The following is a 21,552-nucleotide window of genomic DNA, read 5'->3' on the forward strand; positions in this document are numbered from 1 at the left end:
CACTTACCACGGCGGGGGCAGGTGCGGGGGCGGGGTGAGGGTGTTGGGGAGTGCCGCATCGCGTTCTTGGAAACTGGTCTTGTGTAGCCAAAGCACACTGCCTTTTATTGCCAAAGAAATAAGTTAATGCCAAGGTTAATGCTCCCTTTTGGTACCCGTTAATCCTGATCAAACTTTAGGTCCCGCAGAATCGCTTGAAGCACGAAACGGCCCAGAACTTGGTGTCGGGGGCTTGCCGTGCGTGCAAGCCCCCGATGTGCACTTACCCGGCGCGCCGACATCTGAAACCTGGCCCGCAGTGGATTTCCTGTCAGTGGCCAGGTTCTGATCTCGGCGTGCTGTGCTAACCTGACCCAGCGGCGTAGTTAGTGCGATGTGCCGGCTGGGATCAGGTGAGCACTGTTCAGCCAATCAGGGGAGGGGAAACTTCATTCATAAGTTTGAGAGTGAGAACTGTCAAACTCATGAAAAGTACTGCACCCCAAAACACTACTTAAACTTTAAATGAAATTTTAAAAAGCATCCCAATAATTAAATTAACTATGAATAACTTTAAAAAACTATTTTAAACAATTAATCAAATTTTTGAAAAAAATAAATTTTTTAAAAATAGGGTCTAAAACTAAACTTACCTTACTGTAGATTCTTTAAAAATAATAAACCTGTGGGAAAAAAATTCTAAATTGTACTAAAAGACCACTTACCTGTAAAACTAAGTACTTACGTGTGGTTTTTCAATGCGTAAAAACCGGAGCCCTTTACACATGCGCAAATCTGTAAAAATACAGGAAATCCAAGTCGCACGCGCTGCCCAATACCGCGCATGCGTTCAGCCTCTTAACCCCTTGGGTCAGAGGACAGGAAATGCCGGTTTTCAGCGCATGCGCTGTGCATGCTGAAAACCGGCAATTCCTCCTGGCACACGCGTGAGTACCCCGTCCGTACTCACACGTTGTGACAGGAATTACTGGGCCAATCTGGGGAAAATGATCGTTGCCAAGAAACAAGCTGAATCATTAGGAAGATGTGACATCCTGAAGCTGAAGTAGAGAAGCCAGCTCAGCTCAGCTGCTTCGTAACCTTGGGGCTATATGGCAGCTTTAAAAATACCAGAAACAAGTTTCTAAGCCCATTTGACATTATACTGCTCACAGCTGCTCCCCTAATGAAGAGAGGCAGTAGACAGTAAGCTACTGAGCCACACATAGCTGATCTCAGCCAACAACAACAACTTGCATTTATCTAGCGCCTTTAACGTAGTAAAACGTCCCAAGGTGCTTCACAGGAGCGTTATCAGAGAAAGAGCGACATCGAGCCAATGAAGGAGCTTTTAGGACTGGTGACCAAAAGCTCAGTCAAAGAGGTAGGTTTTCAGCAGAGTCTTAAAGGTGGAGAGGCGGAGAGGTTTAGGGAAGGAATTCCGCAGCTTAGGGTTTAGATAGTTGAAGGCATGGCCACAATGGTGGGGCGAAGGAAGTTGGGGATACATCAATCGGAGGAATGTACAGCTCTTGGAAGGCTAGGGCTGGAGCAGGTTAAAGAGATAGCTGGGGGCGAGGCCATGAGGGATGTGAGCACCCCAACTGTTACCTGGGAAATCAGTCAAGGTTCCTCTCGTTATCCAGTGAGCCCTGTGGGGATGTCGGGGGAGCAGATTGGGACTGCGATACCCTCTGCAGTTGGATAGGTTGCCGATATATAGGTAGACCAGTTGAGGTGAGGTAAGACCGCCTGCTTCCACCTCTGCAACATTGCCCATCTCCGCCCATGCCTCAGCTCATCTGCTGCTGAAACCCTCACCCATACCGCTGTTACCTCTAGACTTGACAATTCTAATACTCTCCTGGCCGGCCTCCCATTTTGCACCATCCATAAACTTCAGCTTATCCAAAACTTGGCTGCCCGTGTCCTAACTCATACCAAGTCCCATTCTCCCATCACCCCAAAGCGTGCTGACCTACATTGGCTCCCAGTCCAGTAATGCCTCGTTTATAACATTTTCATCCATGTTTTCCAATCCCTCCGTGGCCTTGCCCCCCCCTATCTCTGTAATCTCCTCCAGCCCCACAACCCTCCGAGATTTCTGCGCTCCTCCAATTCTGGTCACATGCGCATTCCCGATTTTAATCGTCCCACCATTGGCGGCCGTGCCTTCAGCTGTCTAGGCCCCAAGCTCTGGAATTCCCTCCATCTCTCCAACTCTCTCTCCTCCTTTAAGACGCTCCTTAAAACCTACCTCTTTGACCAAGTCACTTCTCCTAATATCACCTTATGTGGCACGGTGTCAAATTTTGTTTGTTAACACTCCTGTGAAGCTCCTTGGGAAGTTTTACTACGTTAAAGGTGCTATATAAATACAGGTTGTTGTTGTTGTAACTGAAGGCTGTTGGTGCCTGTGGAAATGTACACAACCTTCGGGAGAGGAGAAGAGGAATTTGGTAAAAAATCAGAGCCCCGGTCACCCCGCCTCATCCCTCCTTCCCTGGCTCTCCATCTGTTTTCCGTACACCTCTCTGTGAAGTGCCTCGGGATATTATATTTTTACATCAATGGCATTATGTAAATGGAAGTTGTTTGTTGGGGAGTCGATGTCTACCTGCTGTGTGTTCTAAAGAGGCCTGGGAGTTGGATGGAGTCACGAAAATCAGGGGCTTTAATGTGTTCACCAGATCTCGATGCAACATTTTTAGCTCTTGAATTACCGGGGGTGCGTTCCAAAATATGGCCTCACATCAGCTGAGAAAATACTTAAAGTTTCAGTCAGTTTCGGAACTAAAATGCAGTCTTTTTTCTCCCCACCACCACCATCCCTGCCCCCCAGCTCTTGTTGGAGTTTGATTCCAACAGGGGGAAGGGGCCAGAAGGAGGAGGAAGTCCACCCTCTCGTGAGCCGTTCTCCACAAGTGAGCCTCATGACTGTCAGCGGGCCATTCCACCGGGGCGGCATCACAGCTAAGCACAATTCTCCCCTTCCATCAGTAGGAGGGACTCTGGCTGGTTTCTCGACTCTCGGGCCACTGAGGCCAGGTGCACTGGTTCCTCTGCGGTTCCGACATGAGACTATCTCACCCAGTACAGACTAGTAAGGGATATGGAACCAAGGCGGGTAAATGGAGTTGAGGTACGGTTCAGCCATGATCTGATTGAATGGCGGAACAGGATCTAGGGGCTGAATGGTCTCCTCCTGTTCCTATGACCAGAGATCAAACCTGGGGCCTTTGGCTCTTTATTGGCTTGTGGTAGAATGAGCAGTTATCATATCCACTTATGGCAGCTCAATGATGCCATATTTGGATTGGTGAAATACCACCCCTTGACTGAGAAAAACATGATGCAATTAAAGGGTTGGCATCCATGTGTTCAGCAAATCTTTTTTTTGAGTGGGGGGGGGTGGGGAAGTTTTGTTTCAAAACGTGTAGCACATTTATATAAATCCCATTAAAACCTAGCCTCAGCAAATCTAGACAAAGATGCTATGATATTATATGCTTAATTACCCCCTCTCCTTAAAGGGTTACCAATTCTGATTGGATGTTTTCGTGGAGGTTATCACATGACCTCTCGCCACCAACCGTCTCCCATCTCCAATGTTTTTAGAACTAATAAATGCACTTGTTAAAGAGAAAATGAAAAATACACACAATTTAAAAAATAACACCCCAATGATTTGTACACATGCCTAGAAATCCGGTCGTGTAGCGCCCGTTTTTCAGGCACTTCACAGCCTCCTAAGACCCCAGAATCACGGGCAGGAAGTTCAAGAATGGGCGCTCCCCAATTTCTAAGCCACAGACACAGCTGATAGAGATTAGGCCCCTTGATGGAAAGCAATGTTACTTCACCTCAATAGGCTAAATGATATTCGGATCAGAGTTCCATTCAAAACCTGTCCCTCCGAGTAGGGAAACAACCCAAAAATCGGCAAACACCCCTCCCTGCCGCTTCTCTTCACGAGTCGTCACTTACATCAGCACCAGGGTCTCCAGGTTCACCATCATCACCTTTTGGGCCTGGGAAGCCGCTTGTTCCCTAAGAGAGAGAAAGAGAAACATGAGACATGAAAGGGGTCATTTTCATCTCTGGCTTCATACACACTGAAGAGCTTCTGAATTCCTGTCAGAATCTGCCACAAAAAGGAGATAAGGAACAACTCATGTGCATTGAGGAAATAAGAAGAGACAGTTTCTTTCTGCGTTCCTTTTTAAAAAATCATGCGTCGCACTTTTGGAGATCTGGTAAAGCTTCTCAAACAGCTTGTAAACACAGGCATCCATTCCATGTTGGTCAGGAGTGTCAAGTTCAACTTATAGCTTGCAAATCCTAAACATGATGTTTCACTTTCTGTAAAATATCACTGCCCTGGCTGTCGGCCGTCATTTTCACAACAGGAGTGTCAGCTCTTGTGCCAGCCTGCACCTTCTGCAGACCTGTGGGCTCCATTTAGAGGGGATGACCCCCTTCCTCATACATGTGAGATGCCTCGCAATCATGGAGGTTGGGGGCGGGCAGCAGTGGCCCACATTATTTTCGTGGGGTCATGGAGATGTGCTCCTTCGAGGCCCACAGAGATAATTCAAGACTTATCGTTGGCAGGCCTCTTCTCTTCCATCGCCCGGGGAACCAGTCAGAGTGTGCACGACACAGGCTCTGACCAGTTCCAACCTAGAATAGCAATCGGGGTCCCATTTACATCATAGTACCCCGATTCCCATATTAAAAAGGACTGATCGCCTGAAACAGGCCGAGGTTTCGAACACCCTTTCAAACTGGAGCCGCTGTGTCACCGGTGTTACCGAGCCGGTAAGGAGACCGACCCCACTTTGAGGTCGTTACTGCCCCGTTAATGCCAGGCAAGGACACTCAAAATCCATCCCATTGTTTTCTATACATGCCCAGGGTTTATCCTGCATCCCCCAGAGTTTCGTGGTTAACTACTAACATTTCACGAGAGACTTTGTCAAATGCCTTTTGGAAGTCCTGGTACATCCTGTCAGAGAGATTGCTACAGTCCACTTGGGATGTCACTATCTCAAAGTCGAGGAGCTTGATCAGACGGGATCCTCCGATTCTGAATCCAAGTTGCCGATTGTTTATTGGACTCTGGTGCAGATATTCAAGTTTACTCCTGATAATCAGTTCCATTCTTTGACATGGAATGGAGGTGAGACTAATGGGTCTGTACTTGTCTCTGTCTGTTTTATCCCCCTTTTTAATATGGGCATAAGTTAGCTTCTTGCCATTCTACTGGTATCTCCCCAGTGTCCAGTAACTCCCCCAGAGTGCTTGCCAAATCTCCTCCCTAGTCGCTTTCAGCTCTTTGGGACAAATACCATCTATCCTTGGCGAAATATTTCTTCCACTCTTAGCCCGTCTATAGCATCCATCCCATTGCTATCAAGGTAATTAATTTAGCCTTGACTCTCCCTGTTTGGGGAAGACACAGTACTCATTTCTTCCCTTCTCAGCACTTGAAGGAAGTAATCATTCCGAATATAGGGTGGCACATTCAGCTTCAGCAGGGAAGGGAGGGGACGTGGTGGGGGCTATAACTGGCGATATCCGATCAACCGCCCGTTATACCCCCCTTTAGCGGAAAGGAAAATTGGGCGGCGGGGCAGTGTATAATGGGTGTTGCTCCAATATCGTCCATTTTATGCCCTCTGAAAGTTGAAAGTTCTGGCGAGTAACTATCTTGTGCGCACCCTCAGTATTAATTCTGTTTGCATTGTTTATGGTCCTCACCTCTTTTCTGACTGCTCTCTTAACATGTGAAAGAATGTTTTACTGTTACGTACAGGCTCTGCTGCCATGCTTTATCTCGGTGTCTCCTTGCTCTTCTGATCACCCTTTGAACTCATTCCTGCATTCTCTTATGCTCAGCCCAGGGAACCTCCTGCCTCTCTCTCAGCGGGATTGGGAGAGATTACTATTCCTCTTTATATCTGGTCAAACAAAATTCCGTGGGTTTACTGCCAGCTCCCAGGCTAACGGGAGCATATAGCCGAAAGCCGGGATAAAAAGTGCCTTTGTCGTCAAGGGCCAGTCCCAATCAGCTCACTGAGCAAGATGGAGAATTACCCGAATCATAGAGGCGTGCAGTCACGAGAAGCCAACTCCTTGCGACTAACTTGCAGGACAAGAAGCACTTGACCTGATTGCAGACTCAAAGACCCGTGGTGGGTTACAATGCTGTCGGCTTCTCGCAGGTCCTTGCAGGTGATGGTGGGATGGTCTTGAGTTGCTGTTAGCCACTCTTCTAGTAATCAAAACGCCTTCACTGACATAGGTGATGGTAACTGAAAGAAACATGCAAACTGCCTAACCCAAACTTGAGCAGAGTATATAACATGATCTATGGTAGCCTAGCGGTTAGGAACAGCAACTTACATTTTCTCCAGAGGCTCCTTGTATACCTGGAATACCCTGTGGGAAGAGGAATAAAAAATTTATCAGATTTATCACTTTATATTAGAATGCATCAGCGCAGAAGAGACAATGCAACTCAAACTACCTCGTCTAGCAGCCAGGTGGAGAAGATTTAAACTATTCCCATTTCACCTGGACAATTATAATGATATGATCGATCTACTACAATAGGAGTCCTTCCAGTTGACGGGGGAAAGGGCAGCTCTAAGTCTGAAGACCTTGAGTCGAATGGGTTTCGTGTCCCTCACATACTTTCTACCCTCTATCGCCAGACTGCTGTCCCAACATCCGAGGCCAAAGGCTTTAAGCTGCGACTCCCCTGATGGCTCGGTGAGTTTCTCCAGTGAGTAGCTGCATCCATACCGGTCAGGGATGTCCCAGTTTCAATCCCTGGCTTGTGTCGTGTTGTCTGCTCTCAGGCAGGCCATAATTTGGAATATTACAACAGGCTCTCGTGCTCCTGGACTAAGGATTGGGGAAGTAAGCTCCTCTGTTAGGGGAGGATAGGTTCTGTAGTTTATTGATCCATTCCATATTGTGTATCTAACACTTCACGTAGTGTATTTGACCATTATATGTTCTGTCTTAAACCTGAAGTGGTGTATTCATCCATGACATGGAGTGCTGGAGTTCCATTTTGAAAATTTCAGCCTAACTTTGTAGAACAAGTTCATAGGATGTTACAGAGTGTACCAGCCGTGGGTCTAAATTTCAAGATTACTTCATGATTAAACTCTAGATTTTTGTGGCTACTCTAAGTAGGTGTTAGGCATATATACTGTGTCCCACCTGTCTCTCCCAAAGGCTGGGGTTTGGCTGTGCAAGCAACCATTCTTAATGAGTGAGCAGGATATTCAACTGGAAAGGAAACCACAGCCTATTCTTGCCCCATAGCCATGCAGCTACACTTCTCAGCAGAGTCACGGATAGCGATCAGGAGCGGGGCCCCTCTTCATCTGGGGTGGGGCGGTGCTATGGAGCCAACTGGATTCATTAACTCAGCCCAGACTGATTGATGGAACTTTCTGACATTAGTACATGATGTAGTGTCTTGACCCATTAGAACATCCCTTTTAGTGTACATAGGTACATGATGTGTGAAAGGTTCAGTGGTAGCACTCTTTCCTCTGAGTCAGAAGGTGGTGGGCTCAAGTCACACACCAGAGACTTGAGCACATAACCTATGCTGACACTCCCAGTGCAGTACTGAGGGAGTGCTGCACTGACAAAAGTGCCGCCTTTCGCTTAAGACATTAAACCGAGCCCCATCTGCTCGCTCAGGTGGACGTAAAAAATCCCATGGCACTTTTTTGAAGAAGAGCAGGAGAGTTCTCCCCGGTGCTCTAGCCAATATTTATCGCTCAACCAACATCGCTAAAACTAATTATCTGGTCATTATCACATTGCTGTTTGTGGGACCTTGCTGTGCACACATTGCCTGCCGCGTTTCCTACATTACAGCAGTGACTACAGTTCGAAATACTTCATTGGCTGTAAAGTGCGTGCGATGTCGCAAGGAGCATGAAAGGTACTGTGTAAACACAAGTCTCTCTTTCTTTACTTTTGATAACCTTATAAAACACAGAATGAAGGAGGTGAGAAGCAGGAGATAATGATTAAGCCATCGAGTGAAACAAGTACTCCTCACTTACGGGTAATCCTGGTGGTCCCCTAGACCCATTCCCTGGACTTCCAGCTTCTCCCTGTCATCAATAAGAAAAGAAGAGTTAGAAAAAGATGAGCAAACTATCCAAAAAAAATAAACAGTTCAAGTGAAACTTCAAACAAGTCTAGTCTTGTTGATTTGGTCTATACCTGTCGAACTGTGCAATGTTACAACAACAACAATAGGGTGCATTTAACATTGCAAAACATCCCAAGGTGCTGAACAAGAGTGATAGCAATAAAAACATTCTGGCACCGAGCCACAGAAGGTGATATTTGGACAGATGACTAAAGATGGTCAAAGAGGTCGTTTTTAAGGAGCATCTTAAAGGAGGAGAGAGAGGTAGAGAGACGGAGAGGTTTAGGGAGGGAATTCCAGAGCTTAGGGCCAAGGCAGCTGAAAGCACTGTCGCCAGAGGTAGAGCGATTAAAATCAGGAATAGGCAAGAGGCCGAAATTGGAGGAGCGCAGAAATCGTGAAGGCTTGTGGGGCTGGAGGAGGTTAGAGAGATAGGGAGGGGCAAGGCCATGGAGGGATTTGAAAACAAGGATAAGAATTTTTAAATTGAGGCGTTGTTGGACTGGGAGCCAGTGTAGATCAGCAAGCACAGGGGCGATGGATGAATGAGACTAGAAGCAAGTTAAGATACGGGCAGCAGAGTTTTGGATGAGCATAAGTTTACATAAGGTGGTAGATGGGAGAACGGCCAGGAGAGCATTTGAATAGTCAAGTCTAGCAGTAATAAAGGTATGGATAAGCATTTCGGCAGCAGATGAGGCAGGGACGGTGTTATGGAGGTGGAAGTAAGCAGTCTTGGTGATGGAGCGGATATGTGGTCAGAAGCTCATCTCGGGGGTCAAATACAACACCAAGGTTGCGAACGGTCTGGTTCAGCTTCAGACAGCTGCCAGGGACGGAAACGGTGGTCAGGGAACGGAGTTTGTGGCGGGGACCAAAGACATTGGCTTCAGTCTTTCCAATATTTAGTTGAAGGAAATTTCTGCTCATCCAATATTGGATGTCGGATAAGCAGTATGACAAATCAGAGACAGTGGAGGGGTCCAGAGAGTTGGTGGTGAAATAGAGCAGAGTGTTGTTAATGAGTTACATGCAAAAACATTCAGCCCATTAAAGTCTTCACTGATGTTTCTCTCCACATGAGCCATTTAGACTAATCCCGTGCTTCTGCTTGCTCCCCATATCCTTAAATATTCCTCTTTTTCCAGAAATTATCTAATTCCCTTATAAAAGTGCTTCACCAATGTTTTGGGGGCAGGGAATTCCAAATTCTAAGCACTCTCTGTTGAAAGAAATGTTTTCTAACCTTCCATTAGCTTTTTTGTGATTAAATTGGTCACCTCTCATATCACCTCACCCACAATCTAGGACCACTTGCCTCATCGTAGCCCTTTATAATCTAGATGAAGCTGCCCATAACCGCCCAGCCCAAGTACAAAAAGGTCCAACTTCTCATGTAATCCCTCATCCCTGGCAACATCCTGCTGAACCTATGGGGAGTAATTGTAACCTGAGCTGCTGGGCGGGAAACCCACGGGATCAGGTGAAACGTCAGTTTTACAGCTCACCCAATATTACTCTCCACTGACTTCAATGAGACTCATTTAAATTCGCCTGGTGAGCTGGAGGCGTCTCAACACAACTCGGCAAATTGAAGACTGGAAATCGATCTGGAGTTGTCCGTGAGCAAGGTAGGTTGCAGGGTGGTGGGGGGGGTTGGGGGGTCGGGGGCGGGGTGGAGGCGCGTCCTGGGACGTCAGCGGCCCACATAATTTGTGTGGGTCCCAGAGGCACACGTCTGTTCCTCCAGGGCCCACAGCAATAATTCCAGACTTTGCTCTGTATGGGCCTCTTTGGTTCCAATGCACCTGGGACTGGTCGGAGTGTGCACTGATGCAGGCTCCCACCAGTTCCTACCTAATTTGTCAATTGGGGTCCTACTTACGACACTGGACCCCATTTCCAATTCCCATATTAAAAGGAGCCGATCGCCTTTGGACCTCTTTCAAATGGAGCCGGTTGCATCGCCTTCAACGCCAGGCGAGGACACTCAAAGTGTGGAATTGGACTTGGCACGTAGGCCAGGTTCCCTTCCCTGCAGGCCATTCGTGAACCAGTTAGGCTTTTACAGCAATCCAACAGTGTTCATGGTTCCTTTGTCAGCTCATAGATTACCAGAATTCAATTTCACAACTAGCCATTGTTGCGTTTGCAAAGATAATCCAGAGACCGTAAGCAGAGTTCAGTTCGCAAGGATAATCCAGAGACCGTAAGCAGAGTTCAGTTCATGCTGCTTTTATAATGGCTGCCACACACACACACTTCCAGGCACAAGCAATCAAATACCTATACACAATACAATGATAACAGCACTCTCAAACTCCATGTGCTCAGGCCAAGGCAATCGAGTACCTAGCACCAATGTCAGACATAACAGCCATGTCAGGATTTGAACTCATGACCCTTGCATTGCTAGTCCAGTTACCATAACCCTCCCCGGGCTACCGTGCAACTATTTTTCTACTCATGTGGCCACATGCCCCTTAATTCCATTATCTTGCAGAGGAGCCTGGCGTTTATTCGCTGACCTTCCCAATTCTATAAGGGTGTATAAAGGATGTCTTGACTCATTTCCCTGCTTGTGCAATTCCTGAGGGAAGGGTTGGTGCAAGAATCTGTGGCTCACTCGCGTTTTATCCTGTAAGGGAAGCTGTGCGAGGGAGTCCAAACATCTAGCGAGCTGAGGCATTCAGCCCATCAAGCCTTCAGCTGAAAATCCTCTGTCTGAGGAATTCCAGGGAACAGAATCACTTCCTACCCAATCCTACTCTATAAAATTCCCCATCCGGACATAAAACTTGATTCAGGGCTCAGCACTGACATTAACATTCCTTTTGGGGCAGCTCTCAAAGATTATTAAGCAGCTGAATTCCTACTTGAGTTCATGGTGAATAATGATAAATTCCTTACTTATCGTAAACCCAACTGAAGTGCGGACTCCTTTACAGGAGTTACGATGTATCTATCTTGGGGAACACTACCAAACGTGCAACTTCACTTCTTGGGGTAAATGATAAAGAGCACACTGACTCATTATTTTCTCCTTCCAAATCTTCCATTGCTCTTATCCTCCACTCCATCTAACTCCGATTTCCCTTCCTTCAAATATCTTTGACGTTCTCTCAGTAACTTTGATGCTGTCTCCTCCTCCCCCAACCCAAATGTGCTTCCAAATCTCTGTAGACTCCTGATGTGGGACCAGGCCCTCCTTCCTGAGACAGAACAATTTGATGAGGCAGGTGGGAAGAAGGGTGGACTCAGGGCTGCAAGTAAAGCAGAACTCAGGACCCCAGTGACAGAGGGAATTTCGATCCAAATCATAAGGGTGAACAAGTAAGAAGTGTGATGGAATACTCTCCACTTGCCTGGATGAGTGCAGCTGCAACAACACTCAAAAAGCTCGATACCATCCAGGACAAAGCACTCCGCTTGATTGGCACCCCATCCACCACCTTAAACATTCACTACCCCCACCATCGGCATACCGTGGCTGCAGTATGTACCGTCTACAAGATGCACTGCAGCAACTCGCCAAGGCTTCTTCAACAGCACTTCCCAAACCCGTGACCTCTACCACCTAGAAGGACATGGGGAACAAGTGCATGGGGACACTATCACCTCCAAGTTGTCCTCCAAGTCGCACAGCATCCGACTTGGACATATATCGCCATTCCTTCATTGTTGCTGGGTCAAAATCCTGAGAATCTCTACCTAACAGCATTGTGGGAGTACCTTCACCACACGGACTGCAGTGGTTCAAGAAGGCGGCTCACCACCACCTTCTCAAGGGCAATTAGGGATGGGCAGTAAATGCTGGCCTTGCCAACTATGCTCACATCCCAAGAATCGATGTAAAGAAAAAACATTTTCACGCTAAAAGCACAGTGTAATTTCAGGGTCCTGGTCCTTTAACCATTTCCATGGTATCCAGGAGGAAGTGAGGTGTTAATTTTGGTTCAGTCAAAGGGCCTCCACCTGAAAGGTTATTTTGACTTTTCTCTTTCAGATACTGTCAGGCCTTCTGTGTATGAATGACATTTTCTGCTTCTATCTCTGGTTATTGTGCATTTTCTTACCATTCCACCCATAGGACCTGGGTCACCGGGGTATCCCTTTGGACCTTTTGGTCCCCTGGATCCCTGCAGGATGGATGAAACATCAATTAGCCCTTGAAGAACCATTAGTTACACACTCAGAACTGAGCGACTATCATGAAGAAAATATATAGGGTGAATCAGAGGTGCCATTAATTGAATTATCGAGGGCTCGGTCACTGCAATTCCTGCTTGCTGCACATTACATTCACTACTTCTCAGCGGGTCTATTGAGTAATATTTCTCGCAGAAGTGAAGTGTCTCAACTTGCCGGGCAGCTCGACTTGGGTTTGCATTGCCTCTTGGCAAATATTCCTCTTGTCTGCATTGGTGACACGACCAGGGATCATTTCGGTTTATACCCATAAGAAGTTGTTCCTGGCACAAACTAAGGTTCAGGCGGTTTTTAAGGGTTAATCCTCACAGGTCCAGCATCCTCTCTGTCCCCTTGATGGAGAGGCAGACTGGTGCCATTGAGGCAAAGGTGCGCTAAAGAGCTCAACTGGGAATAAACGAGTGAGCCATTGTCCATGATGATCCGGGAAAATGGGCATTCATTATAGGGATGGTGGGCGCCCCCGTACAGTCCGGCAACTCCCGCCTGCCAGTGTCTGATACGGATGAAGGTAAGTCTATGGGAGGGGGAGGTCCAACATCTGGAGGCAGTTGGGCGGTGCGGGGGGGGGACCCAGACCATTAGTAGCCCAGGCTAGTCTTCAGGAGTCTGAAGGAGAACTTCTGCTCCCCTCAACCCCACAAAAATAAAGAGCAACTTTCGTTTGGAAGCCTCTCCGGCTGGGCTGCCGGCCAATATTGGTCGGAATGTGCGCTGTCCGGTCCAGGCCAGTCCTAAAATGGCAATCGTGGTCCTGTGTATGTGATAGGGTCCCGAATTGCATTTTAAACGGGCCTGGTGCCTGACTCGTGGCCACCAATCAACCGGCAGGTGTTACATTGGTGCCCACCATTTGTGGGGCGCTACCGCCCCCATAGCCATGGAGACCAGAGACCTGAAAATTCACTTCATGATGTTTGTGGAAGAGCGTCTGTCAAACTCCATGAAGGGAGGTGAGCAACGCGATCATCTGTGAGACATTCCTACCCGCTTCGCATTGTTTGTTTTGGAAGTGAGCAAAAACAGGCCTGGTTTGGAGGGGGGGGCAGACTGTAAGGTGAAACTGTGTCCAAGTGCTGCTCACCCAGGTTGTGCATCTCCACTTAACATCCACAGCCCCACAATTCACCCCACAGTGTATGAGTGGGTCTGGTTGCTGAGGTTGGGCCCAGACTTTAAAGGTCAGCAGTGAAGCGCCAGACAATGTACATCGACCATCGAATTAAATTGTTAAAGAAAATGATACAAACCTCTTGTCCTGGACGTCCCATATCACCTTTAAATCCCCTAGATCCTGGTCGGCCAGACTCACCCTGAAACAAAAGAAAGCAAAGGGTTTAGGAGTCGCTGGAGAGCACAGCAGGCAGGAGAAGGAGTGCACGTGGGGATAGCTGACCATTCCACCCTTGTATTGAGTTAACAAAAATACCAAATTGATGGAATACTCTCCACTTGCCTGGATGGGTGCAACTGCAACAGTCAAGAAGCTCAACACCATCCAGAACAAAGCAGTTCACTTGATTGGCACCCTATCCACCACCTCAAACATTCACTCCCTTCCCCACCAGCGCACCGTGACTGCAGTGTGTACCATCTACAAGATACACTGCAGCAACTCGCCAAGGCTTCTTCGACAGCACCTCCCAAACCCGCGACCTCTTCCACCTAGAAGGACAAGGGCAGCAGGTGCATGGGAACACCACCACCTCCAAATTCCCCTCCAAGTCACACACCATCCTGACTTGGACACATATCACCGTTTCCTTCATTGTCACTGGGTCAAAATCCTAGAACTGTACTTCACCACTGCAGCGGTTCAAGAAGGTGGCCCACCATCACTTTCTCAAGGGCAACTAGGGATAGGCAATAAATTGCCAGCAACGCCCACATCCCGAGAAAGAATCATTTAAAAACATTGCGGTATTTTCCAGCACGGGTCAAATTATGTTGACCAGGAGCTGAAACCGTGGCTGATTATTCCCTCTCTAGCTCTGATGTTAAGGCTAATTGTAGTGTCTCAAACTACTGCCCTCAGCTATCTCCACACAGACGTGTGTGTACCCAATTACTTGCAGGGACAGAGCTGTCTCCTAAATGTTAGAGATATGGGGAAAAAATTTGGTTGCTTTGCATCTCCCATTAGCGCCCGAAGAGGGTGTTAATGGGGTGCAAAGCAACTAGCGCCCGGGCGCAGCGATGTTTGCACCGCTCGCGAAATTGACCAGACATTTTGCAGCGGCGCTAAACACTACTGCCACAATCTCCTGCGCCCACAGATTGTGACGGCAGTCGAGCGTGCAATGCCCCAGTAGAGCCCCGGACCGGATATTGAGTGGTGCCCCCTGCCTTACCGCCTGCCGCTAGCAACGACAGGTTGAGGGGAGCGTTTTGCAGTCGGGAAGGGACTGGGGGAGCACTATTTAAAGGCGACCGCTTCCTGCCTTTTTTGTCGGCGACATTTTTGCACCACGAATTCTGAGAGAGAGAGAGAGACTTCTGGAGAGATTCAATGCTGTGTGAAGGAGTTTTGGGTACTGAGCAGCACTTTGCAGGTTCTTTTTGATTTGACCTTCCTTGCATCGATTTAGAAGAGACTGTGGGGGCTGCACTCTGAGCTGTTTCCCTGAACCTCTCCTTTGTTCTTTCCAACAGATTTGATGTACAGGTCTCTCCAGGCTGAGATTCAAGGCTGCAATGAGCAGGGTGTGGATGGAGAGCAAGATCGACCCTCCCCTTTAAGAACTGGCCGGAACCAGTGTGTCTCTGTTCCACTGCTGACTGACATCACATGAACTTTGCCAGCGCTCTGAGGTAGCGCCTCGCTCCTCGGCGTTAGCGCCTTAAGAGAGGTGTGTAGCGCCTGATTTAGTGTTCCAATCACCTCCGGGGCGATAGAAGCCAAGTTTTCAGTCGGAGGCGATAATTAGCGCCAGGCGCTAAACTTTGCGCCCGGCCGATAATTGCACCCCAAACGGGGCGATACCGAATTTCTCCCCCTATTTAAAAGTTTAGAAATCGGGGACAAGAGAATCAACGCTCTCTTGAGTGATGAAATTGAGGTCAGATAGGTTTGCAAAGTGAGTCCAACCTGTTTGGCAGCGCATTGGATTTACACTCCACACGGCGTCAAGCTGAAGTGGTGTGAGATGAGTGCTTTACTTTGGAATCAGGTCAGGTCAGACTGTAACTCAGAATCTACACTGCCAGTTCAGGGTTGTGTGAAGCAGAAGCCACTCGAACTAACATAAACTTGCATGCCCGGAATCTCTGCTGGCTACTGTAACCTTGGCAGAAATCTTTCAGTCTGCTTACACCATTCCCGTGGGGTGTCCGCCCGGGTTATGGCGGGAGGTTGGGAAAACTCTGTCCCACAGTGTAAATGCGCCCGCAATTCCCATAATAAAATACAGGGGAGATGGCACTGCCACTTCTTACTATTCACTATCACTTTGAGATATATCGCTAACTCTTACAGCAAATTTCCTGAGCTTCTGTTAAACGCACTGCTTCAAGGCTTGGCAAACATCAGTTAAAAATATGGACACATCCGCTCTTGGATATTTCCATACATCTGATGTGTGTTATGCTGTTGAAATTTCCAGAATGGTCTGGTTACCATAGTTTCTGATCTTTATTAGCTATATTAAAATATAGAACATTCTACACTTACTGGGTTCCATAAGTTGTGTTAAACACCCTGGGGCAAAAATTGATTATGGCCTGTTTTATGGATGCGCATGGATTACACGTCTTCCTTCCCCTCACCGCCCCCCCCCACCCCGCAACCCAAACAGGAGGCCCGAGGTCTGAAACTGGGCCTCAGGCCTCATTTGAATAATTTGGACAAGATGTCGACACCTGTTGGGCCTCCAGAAGCAGTGGCCCTCAGGTGTACTGTGGAGCTGGGAGGAGCACTCCTGCCGCTCCTGCTCCACATCAGACAAAGTAGAAGTATCGCCCTCTTCAAATTGTTTCTATGTTGAGGCAAATCGGCAACTGTTTCGCAGCAGAAAACCCTCCAAAAAGTGTATTCCAGACATTAAGAAGCCCTTAACAAGCTTCATTTTCTGCCCAGTATTGTATGAATGAGAGCGATTCACCTATGGACAATAATAGCACAGTTTGAGGGGAACCTATGAACAGGATCATTTTTCTGGCCACATAGTTACACCATGAGAGAAACATAAGCCGTAATGTTAATTAGTGAGTAGCAATCGATGGGCTAAGATCCACTGAACAATGAGCGGAGGTTCCATCTAAACAGTCCTCTATTTCAGTAAGAGATATCAGCTAAGAATATATTTACCGGATCTCCACTAAGTCCAGGAGGACCCTCATGTCCTGGTTGACCCTCAGGCCCGATATCTCCCTGTAGAGCAAATTAATAAGAAATATGTGTGACATCACTGCAATTTACATCAATGCTGAGCATTTCATCTGCTCTTTTCTTCACTATTTCTCAGCCCTTCTCGTGTTGGCCTTCACACACGATACACAAGGTGAGGCAGGATGGAAAAGGCCTAGTTCCAACCAAAGGGCGGAATGTGGCATCAATCGCCAGCCATTCTTTCAGTAACTGCGTAACTATTGACGGAGAAAGGCTTCAGACACCAAGCCAATTCTTCCTTGTAACCGAGACTACCAGAGCCTCCATAATGTGAACTCCATTTGATCAGTTATCCACTTTAGTAGAAACATTGAGTATAGAAGATTAAGGGGTGATCTAATTGAGGTGTTTATGATGATTAAAAGATTTAATAGGGTAGATAGAGAGAACCTATTTCCTCTGGTGGGGGAAATCCAGAACAAGGGGGCATAACCTTAAAATTTGAGCTAGGCTATGCAGGGGTGATGTCAGGAAACACTTCTTCATACAAAGGGTAGTGGAAATCCAAAAGCTGTTGAAGCTGGGGGTCAATTGAAAATTTCATAACTGAGATTGAATAGATTTTTGTTGAGTAAGGGCGGATAAATGGAACCAAGGCAGATAAATGGAACCAAGGCGGATAAATGGAGTTAAAATACAGATTAGCAATGATCTAATTGAATGGTGGAACAGGCTCGAGGGGCTGAATGGCCTCCTCCTGTTCCTATATTCCTACATTCTTTACAGTCGCTTCTTTACAATGCCTTTTAATCTTAGTTACCTTAGATCCCCTGACTCCTCTTAAACCTGGAGGTCCAGGCAGTCCTGATTCACCGGGAGGACCCTAGAGAATGGGAGAAGTAAGTTGGAATATTATTCAGGTAAACATCTGGATGGCTAAGTGGCCATCTTGAGTGGTACAGGTGTGTTAGTAATGGTGATACATCAATACAAGGAACATTAGCGTAGATTTTGTCCTCTCCCCACCACCCCACCTCAGCACTAATTAGGGGCAGCTCACATAAAGTCTAGTCCCAGAATCACTGGGATTACCTGCCGCAGATTATTTATGCAGCCAAGGGACACCCCACCAAAGGCCCACCCCCTTAGAAAGGCCGAGTGCTGGCAAAAGAGGCCTATAGCTGGATGTTGGGTTTCATAGATTGGGATCTTTAGATCGGCAGCTAGAAGGTCTTGATTGGACTTTATCATCCTCGGGGGGCATTGAAAGATTTGAGGTGTTCTCATCCTAATTCTTTAATCTATCCCCAGGGACCCCGCTCAGGAATCGATCACATTCCCCTTGGGGCCTGTGCAGGGCCCTCGGCGGGACAGCTCTCAGCTGGCATGAGTTCCACTGATGATTATAAAGGGGCTTACTGGGTGGAATTTGTGGGGTAGAATCAGAAGTCACTCAGTGACGCCCCCTTGGTGTAGGAGGGGCAGGTGGAAGAATAACCCCCTCCACTAGAATTTATCTGGCCACTGCAAATGGGGCAGAGTCCCCACAGAACCAGTGGGAGGGAGAAATGCCCATTCCCTGGCCTTGGCCCACATCCGAATTTCTGGCCCATTCTGTTTATGTTTAAACAGATAGATCACGGGATAGCAACTTCATTGTAGGATACTTTTTACGAATGAACTGTTTCCTATATAAACTAATGCACTCATATTAAATTCCTCTGGGTGCTTTTTTTTTAACATGGGCTTTGATCCATTTTAGATGCTGGTATGAAGGCTGTGTTAAACAGCACACAGGGGAATTTAGCAAATGTACATTGAAGGATTCCCTTGTGCACTATTTTAACACAGTTGCACCCAGAGGAAATTAAACTCCTTAGGTTATGTGTAATAAATACATTGCCTTCCCATTTTCATTGATCTCTTCAGAGGAAGCAAGTTAGATAGTTCTTAATGGGTAACTGTCGATGAAGGGATTTCCAGAGTCCCTGCTGACTAATGAAAGCAGTACACACACACATCAAACACAAGAAATTCGGCATTAAATTATGTGAGGGACATAACATGCAAAGAAGAATAAATCACACACACATATGAGAAGTAAAATATATGACAGAGTTTGTGCGGTTCTTTCTGTTGCATAACTCAAATATACTAGGAATTTCAGCATTCCGAAGGGACCGCTCCCTCCGTGACACCCTGGTCCACTCCATCACCCCACAACACCCGCTCCCCTTCCCACAGCACCTTCCCGTGCAAGCGCAGAAGATGCAACACCTGCCCTTTTACCTCCTCCCCACCGTCCAAGGCCCCAAACACTCCTTCCAGGTGAAACAGCGATTTACTTGTACTTCTTGCAATTTAGTATACTGTATTCACTGCTCACGATGCGGTCTCCTCTACATTGGGGAGACCAAACGCAGATTGGGTGACCGCTTTGCGGAACACCTCCGTTCAGTCCGCAAGCATGACCCCGAGCTTCCGGTCGCCTGTCACTTTAATTCTCCAATGAAGCTCAACATAAGCTTGAGGAACAGCACCTCATTTTCAATTAGGCACTTTACAGACATCTGGACTCAACATCGAGTTCAACAATTTCAGACCATAATCTCGGCCCCTATTTTTTCCAGATGGCAGCTGTTGATGATTCTGATATCCCCATTTACACCACCTCTAGACCCATCTTTTGTTTCTTTACTTGTCCCATTACCATCCCCTTTTGCCCTGTACAATCAATTCTTTTGTCATTTAATCTCTCCTGTCTTCCATCCTATCACAGACCTTCCCCTTTGTTCTTTCCTCCTGTCCCACTTTCCCTGCCTTTGTACTTGCTTAAAATCGGTTATATCTCTAACTTTTTCCAGTTCTGACGAAAGGTCATCGACCTGAAACGTTAACTCTGTTTCTCTCTCCACGGATGCTGCCTGACCTGCTGAGTGTTTCCAGCATTTTCTGTTTTTATTTCAGATTTCCAGCATCCGCAGTATTTTGCTTTTATACAAGGAATTGATTGAGTTGACCCCCTTGGTCGAATAACTACTGAAAAACCATTCCACTTACCGGCTCGCCATTTTGTCCATCACCTCCTGCAGGTCCCTGTGCAGAAAACCAAACATTTATCAACTACAAATCGTACAAGATTGGAACTTAAAAACAAAAACTCACCTACTTGTGTGTGAGTGAACGCAAGGGAACTCATTATTTCACATGACCCAGTGAAGATGGCTGTTGTCGGTTTTCGTATCTTCCCTCGCTTCCCTTGAAGCACAGTGCGAAGCAGTGGAAGCATTCGCAGGCTGATTAAGAGTGAGACATGGACACTCCTTCCGTGGCCGTAACCATCTTTATACCAGCTAATAGGTTGGTTAGTCCTATACGGCTCCCATAACCCACACGGTGAGCTCACTGAACACGATAATCCCGGTTGATATCAACCCAGAGTTGAGAGCCGGAGCCAGAGCGGGACTGTCCAGAGAGGGGTTCGAGTCCTGCACCTTCTGACTCACAGGTGGGAATGCTACCTTCAGGCCAAAGGCTTGCTCCCATTGAAGATGGCACCCATGGGTTAGTTACATTGTTGCCCCTGATTCCAGCCATGCCAGTTACATGTTGGGCCAAAACTGTGCCAACAAGACTACTGCCATGAGGAAAGATTTATTTCCAATTTTCCCCCTCTCTCCTGAAGGTACTGACTCTTGCTTCTGTATCCATAGATACGGTTCCACAGATGCTAGCAACCCTCAAGTGCCCATTCTTGACCAATGATGATCATTACAATTATATGTATCACAAATTAAACGATATATAGTTCTAGTCCTGTAACACTGTGCAGTAATATGAAGCCCTAATACAAGGCCACTCCAAGCCAGGATTCTCCTGTCCATTGCTACGGGGGGGCTGAAAGAAACAGGAAGAGGAGAAAATTACTTACATCATCGCCTCGCTCTCCGGGATCTCCATTACTTCCTCTGAGGCCAGGATTCCCCTGTTCACACAAAATGTAAATGCCATATTTCAGTGTTTGTGACAGTTCAACACAAGAACTGCTCTATTCACCAACTTGTAAATGTGCTGATGAAGATTCCCCATTGACCAGTAGCAAAATCGCAATGAGTTTTCAAAGGAGATAAATCATCAAGAACAGAATTACAATGTCAAAGGAACCAGGGCTATTTTCCCCTCCTTGTTAATAGATCAATCTTTTTATTCCCTTTTGGCCTGAGCGCTGATCTAACCATCTCTCTCTACAGTCAAATTGTTGGATGGACAGAGCCTCGGCATTAATCCCCTCGGTACTGGCTACTGAACACAATGACATGTGATGGGCGATGATTATCCCCTCGGCTCTTAATGCCACCTTATTAATAGCAAACTGATTACTGAACAAATGGGGAAAAGAATCTTCTTGTTTTTTGAGTGAATTGTGGGTTGGGCAAGGTATGTTTATGGAGGAACATCATTATGAGTGTCAGCATTGAGCACCACTGGTACATAGCAGAGGCAACTGCAGCATAAAGCTTCCTCTACTCTGCCTCACCAATATGTCTCAGGCCCAACCTTAGAGGAGCACCTTTTCCCACACCAGTAACAATGTACAGGTCCCACACCAGCCATCTTCTGCTCTCTCTGAGTGAGACTGCCAATTTAGTACTGATTAACCGCAGGTTAGCGGCACTTTTCTGCTGCGGGCCCATATTCAAAATGACCGAAGAGAGAGAAAAAACTGGCCCTGGATTGACACTGCATAAACTCATATCATAGAAACAACACACACAAATGACTTTGATCCCAGAAATCTGGGGTGGATTTGAATGAACTCAGTTCTCTGAGGTGAAAGGTCAGCCTC

At 47.0% G+C, this 21,552-nt stretch overlaps 1 protein-coding gene across 1 annotated transcript in view; it reads right to left on the reverse strand.

Moving 5' to 3' along the window:
* col6a1 (collagen, type VI, alpha 1) overlaps positions 1-21,552 on the reverse strand; it is a 107,185-nt gene that overhangs the window by 32,088 nt on the left and 53,545 nt on the right. Inside the window, exons 17-25 of the mRNA XM_085985445.1 lie at positions 20,638-20,691; positions 19,767-19,802; positions 17,527-17,589; positions 16,686-16,748; positions 13,630-13,692; positions 12,247-12,309; positions 8,079-8,129; positions 6,388-6,423; positions 3,967-4,029 (exon numbers count right to left, since the gene is read on the reverse strand). Of these exons, the coding sequence (XP_085841571.1) occupies positions 3,967-4,029; positions 6,388-6,423; positions 8,079-8,129; positions 12,247-12,309; positions 13,630-13,692; positions 16,686-16,748; positions 17,527-17,589; positions 19,767-19,802; positions 20,638-20,691 (492 nt within the window). The remainder of the gene's footprint in view (positions 1-3,966; positions 4,030-6,387; positions 6,424-8,078; positions 8,130-12,246; positions 12,310-13,629; positions 13,693-16,685; positions 16,749-17,526; positions 17,590-19,766; positions 19,803-20,637; positions 20,692-21,552) is intronic.

This window comes from Somniosus microcephalus, chromosome 4 (assembly GCF_052327205.1).
Source record: "Somniosus microcephalus isolate GS21.2 chromosome 4, FLI_Smic_1.0, whole genome shotgun sequence".
In the NCBI taxonomy this organism is placed as follows: Eukaryota; Metazoa; Chordata; class Chondrichthyes; order Squaliformes; family Somniosidae; genus Somniosus; species Somniosus microcephalus.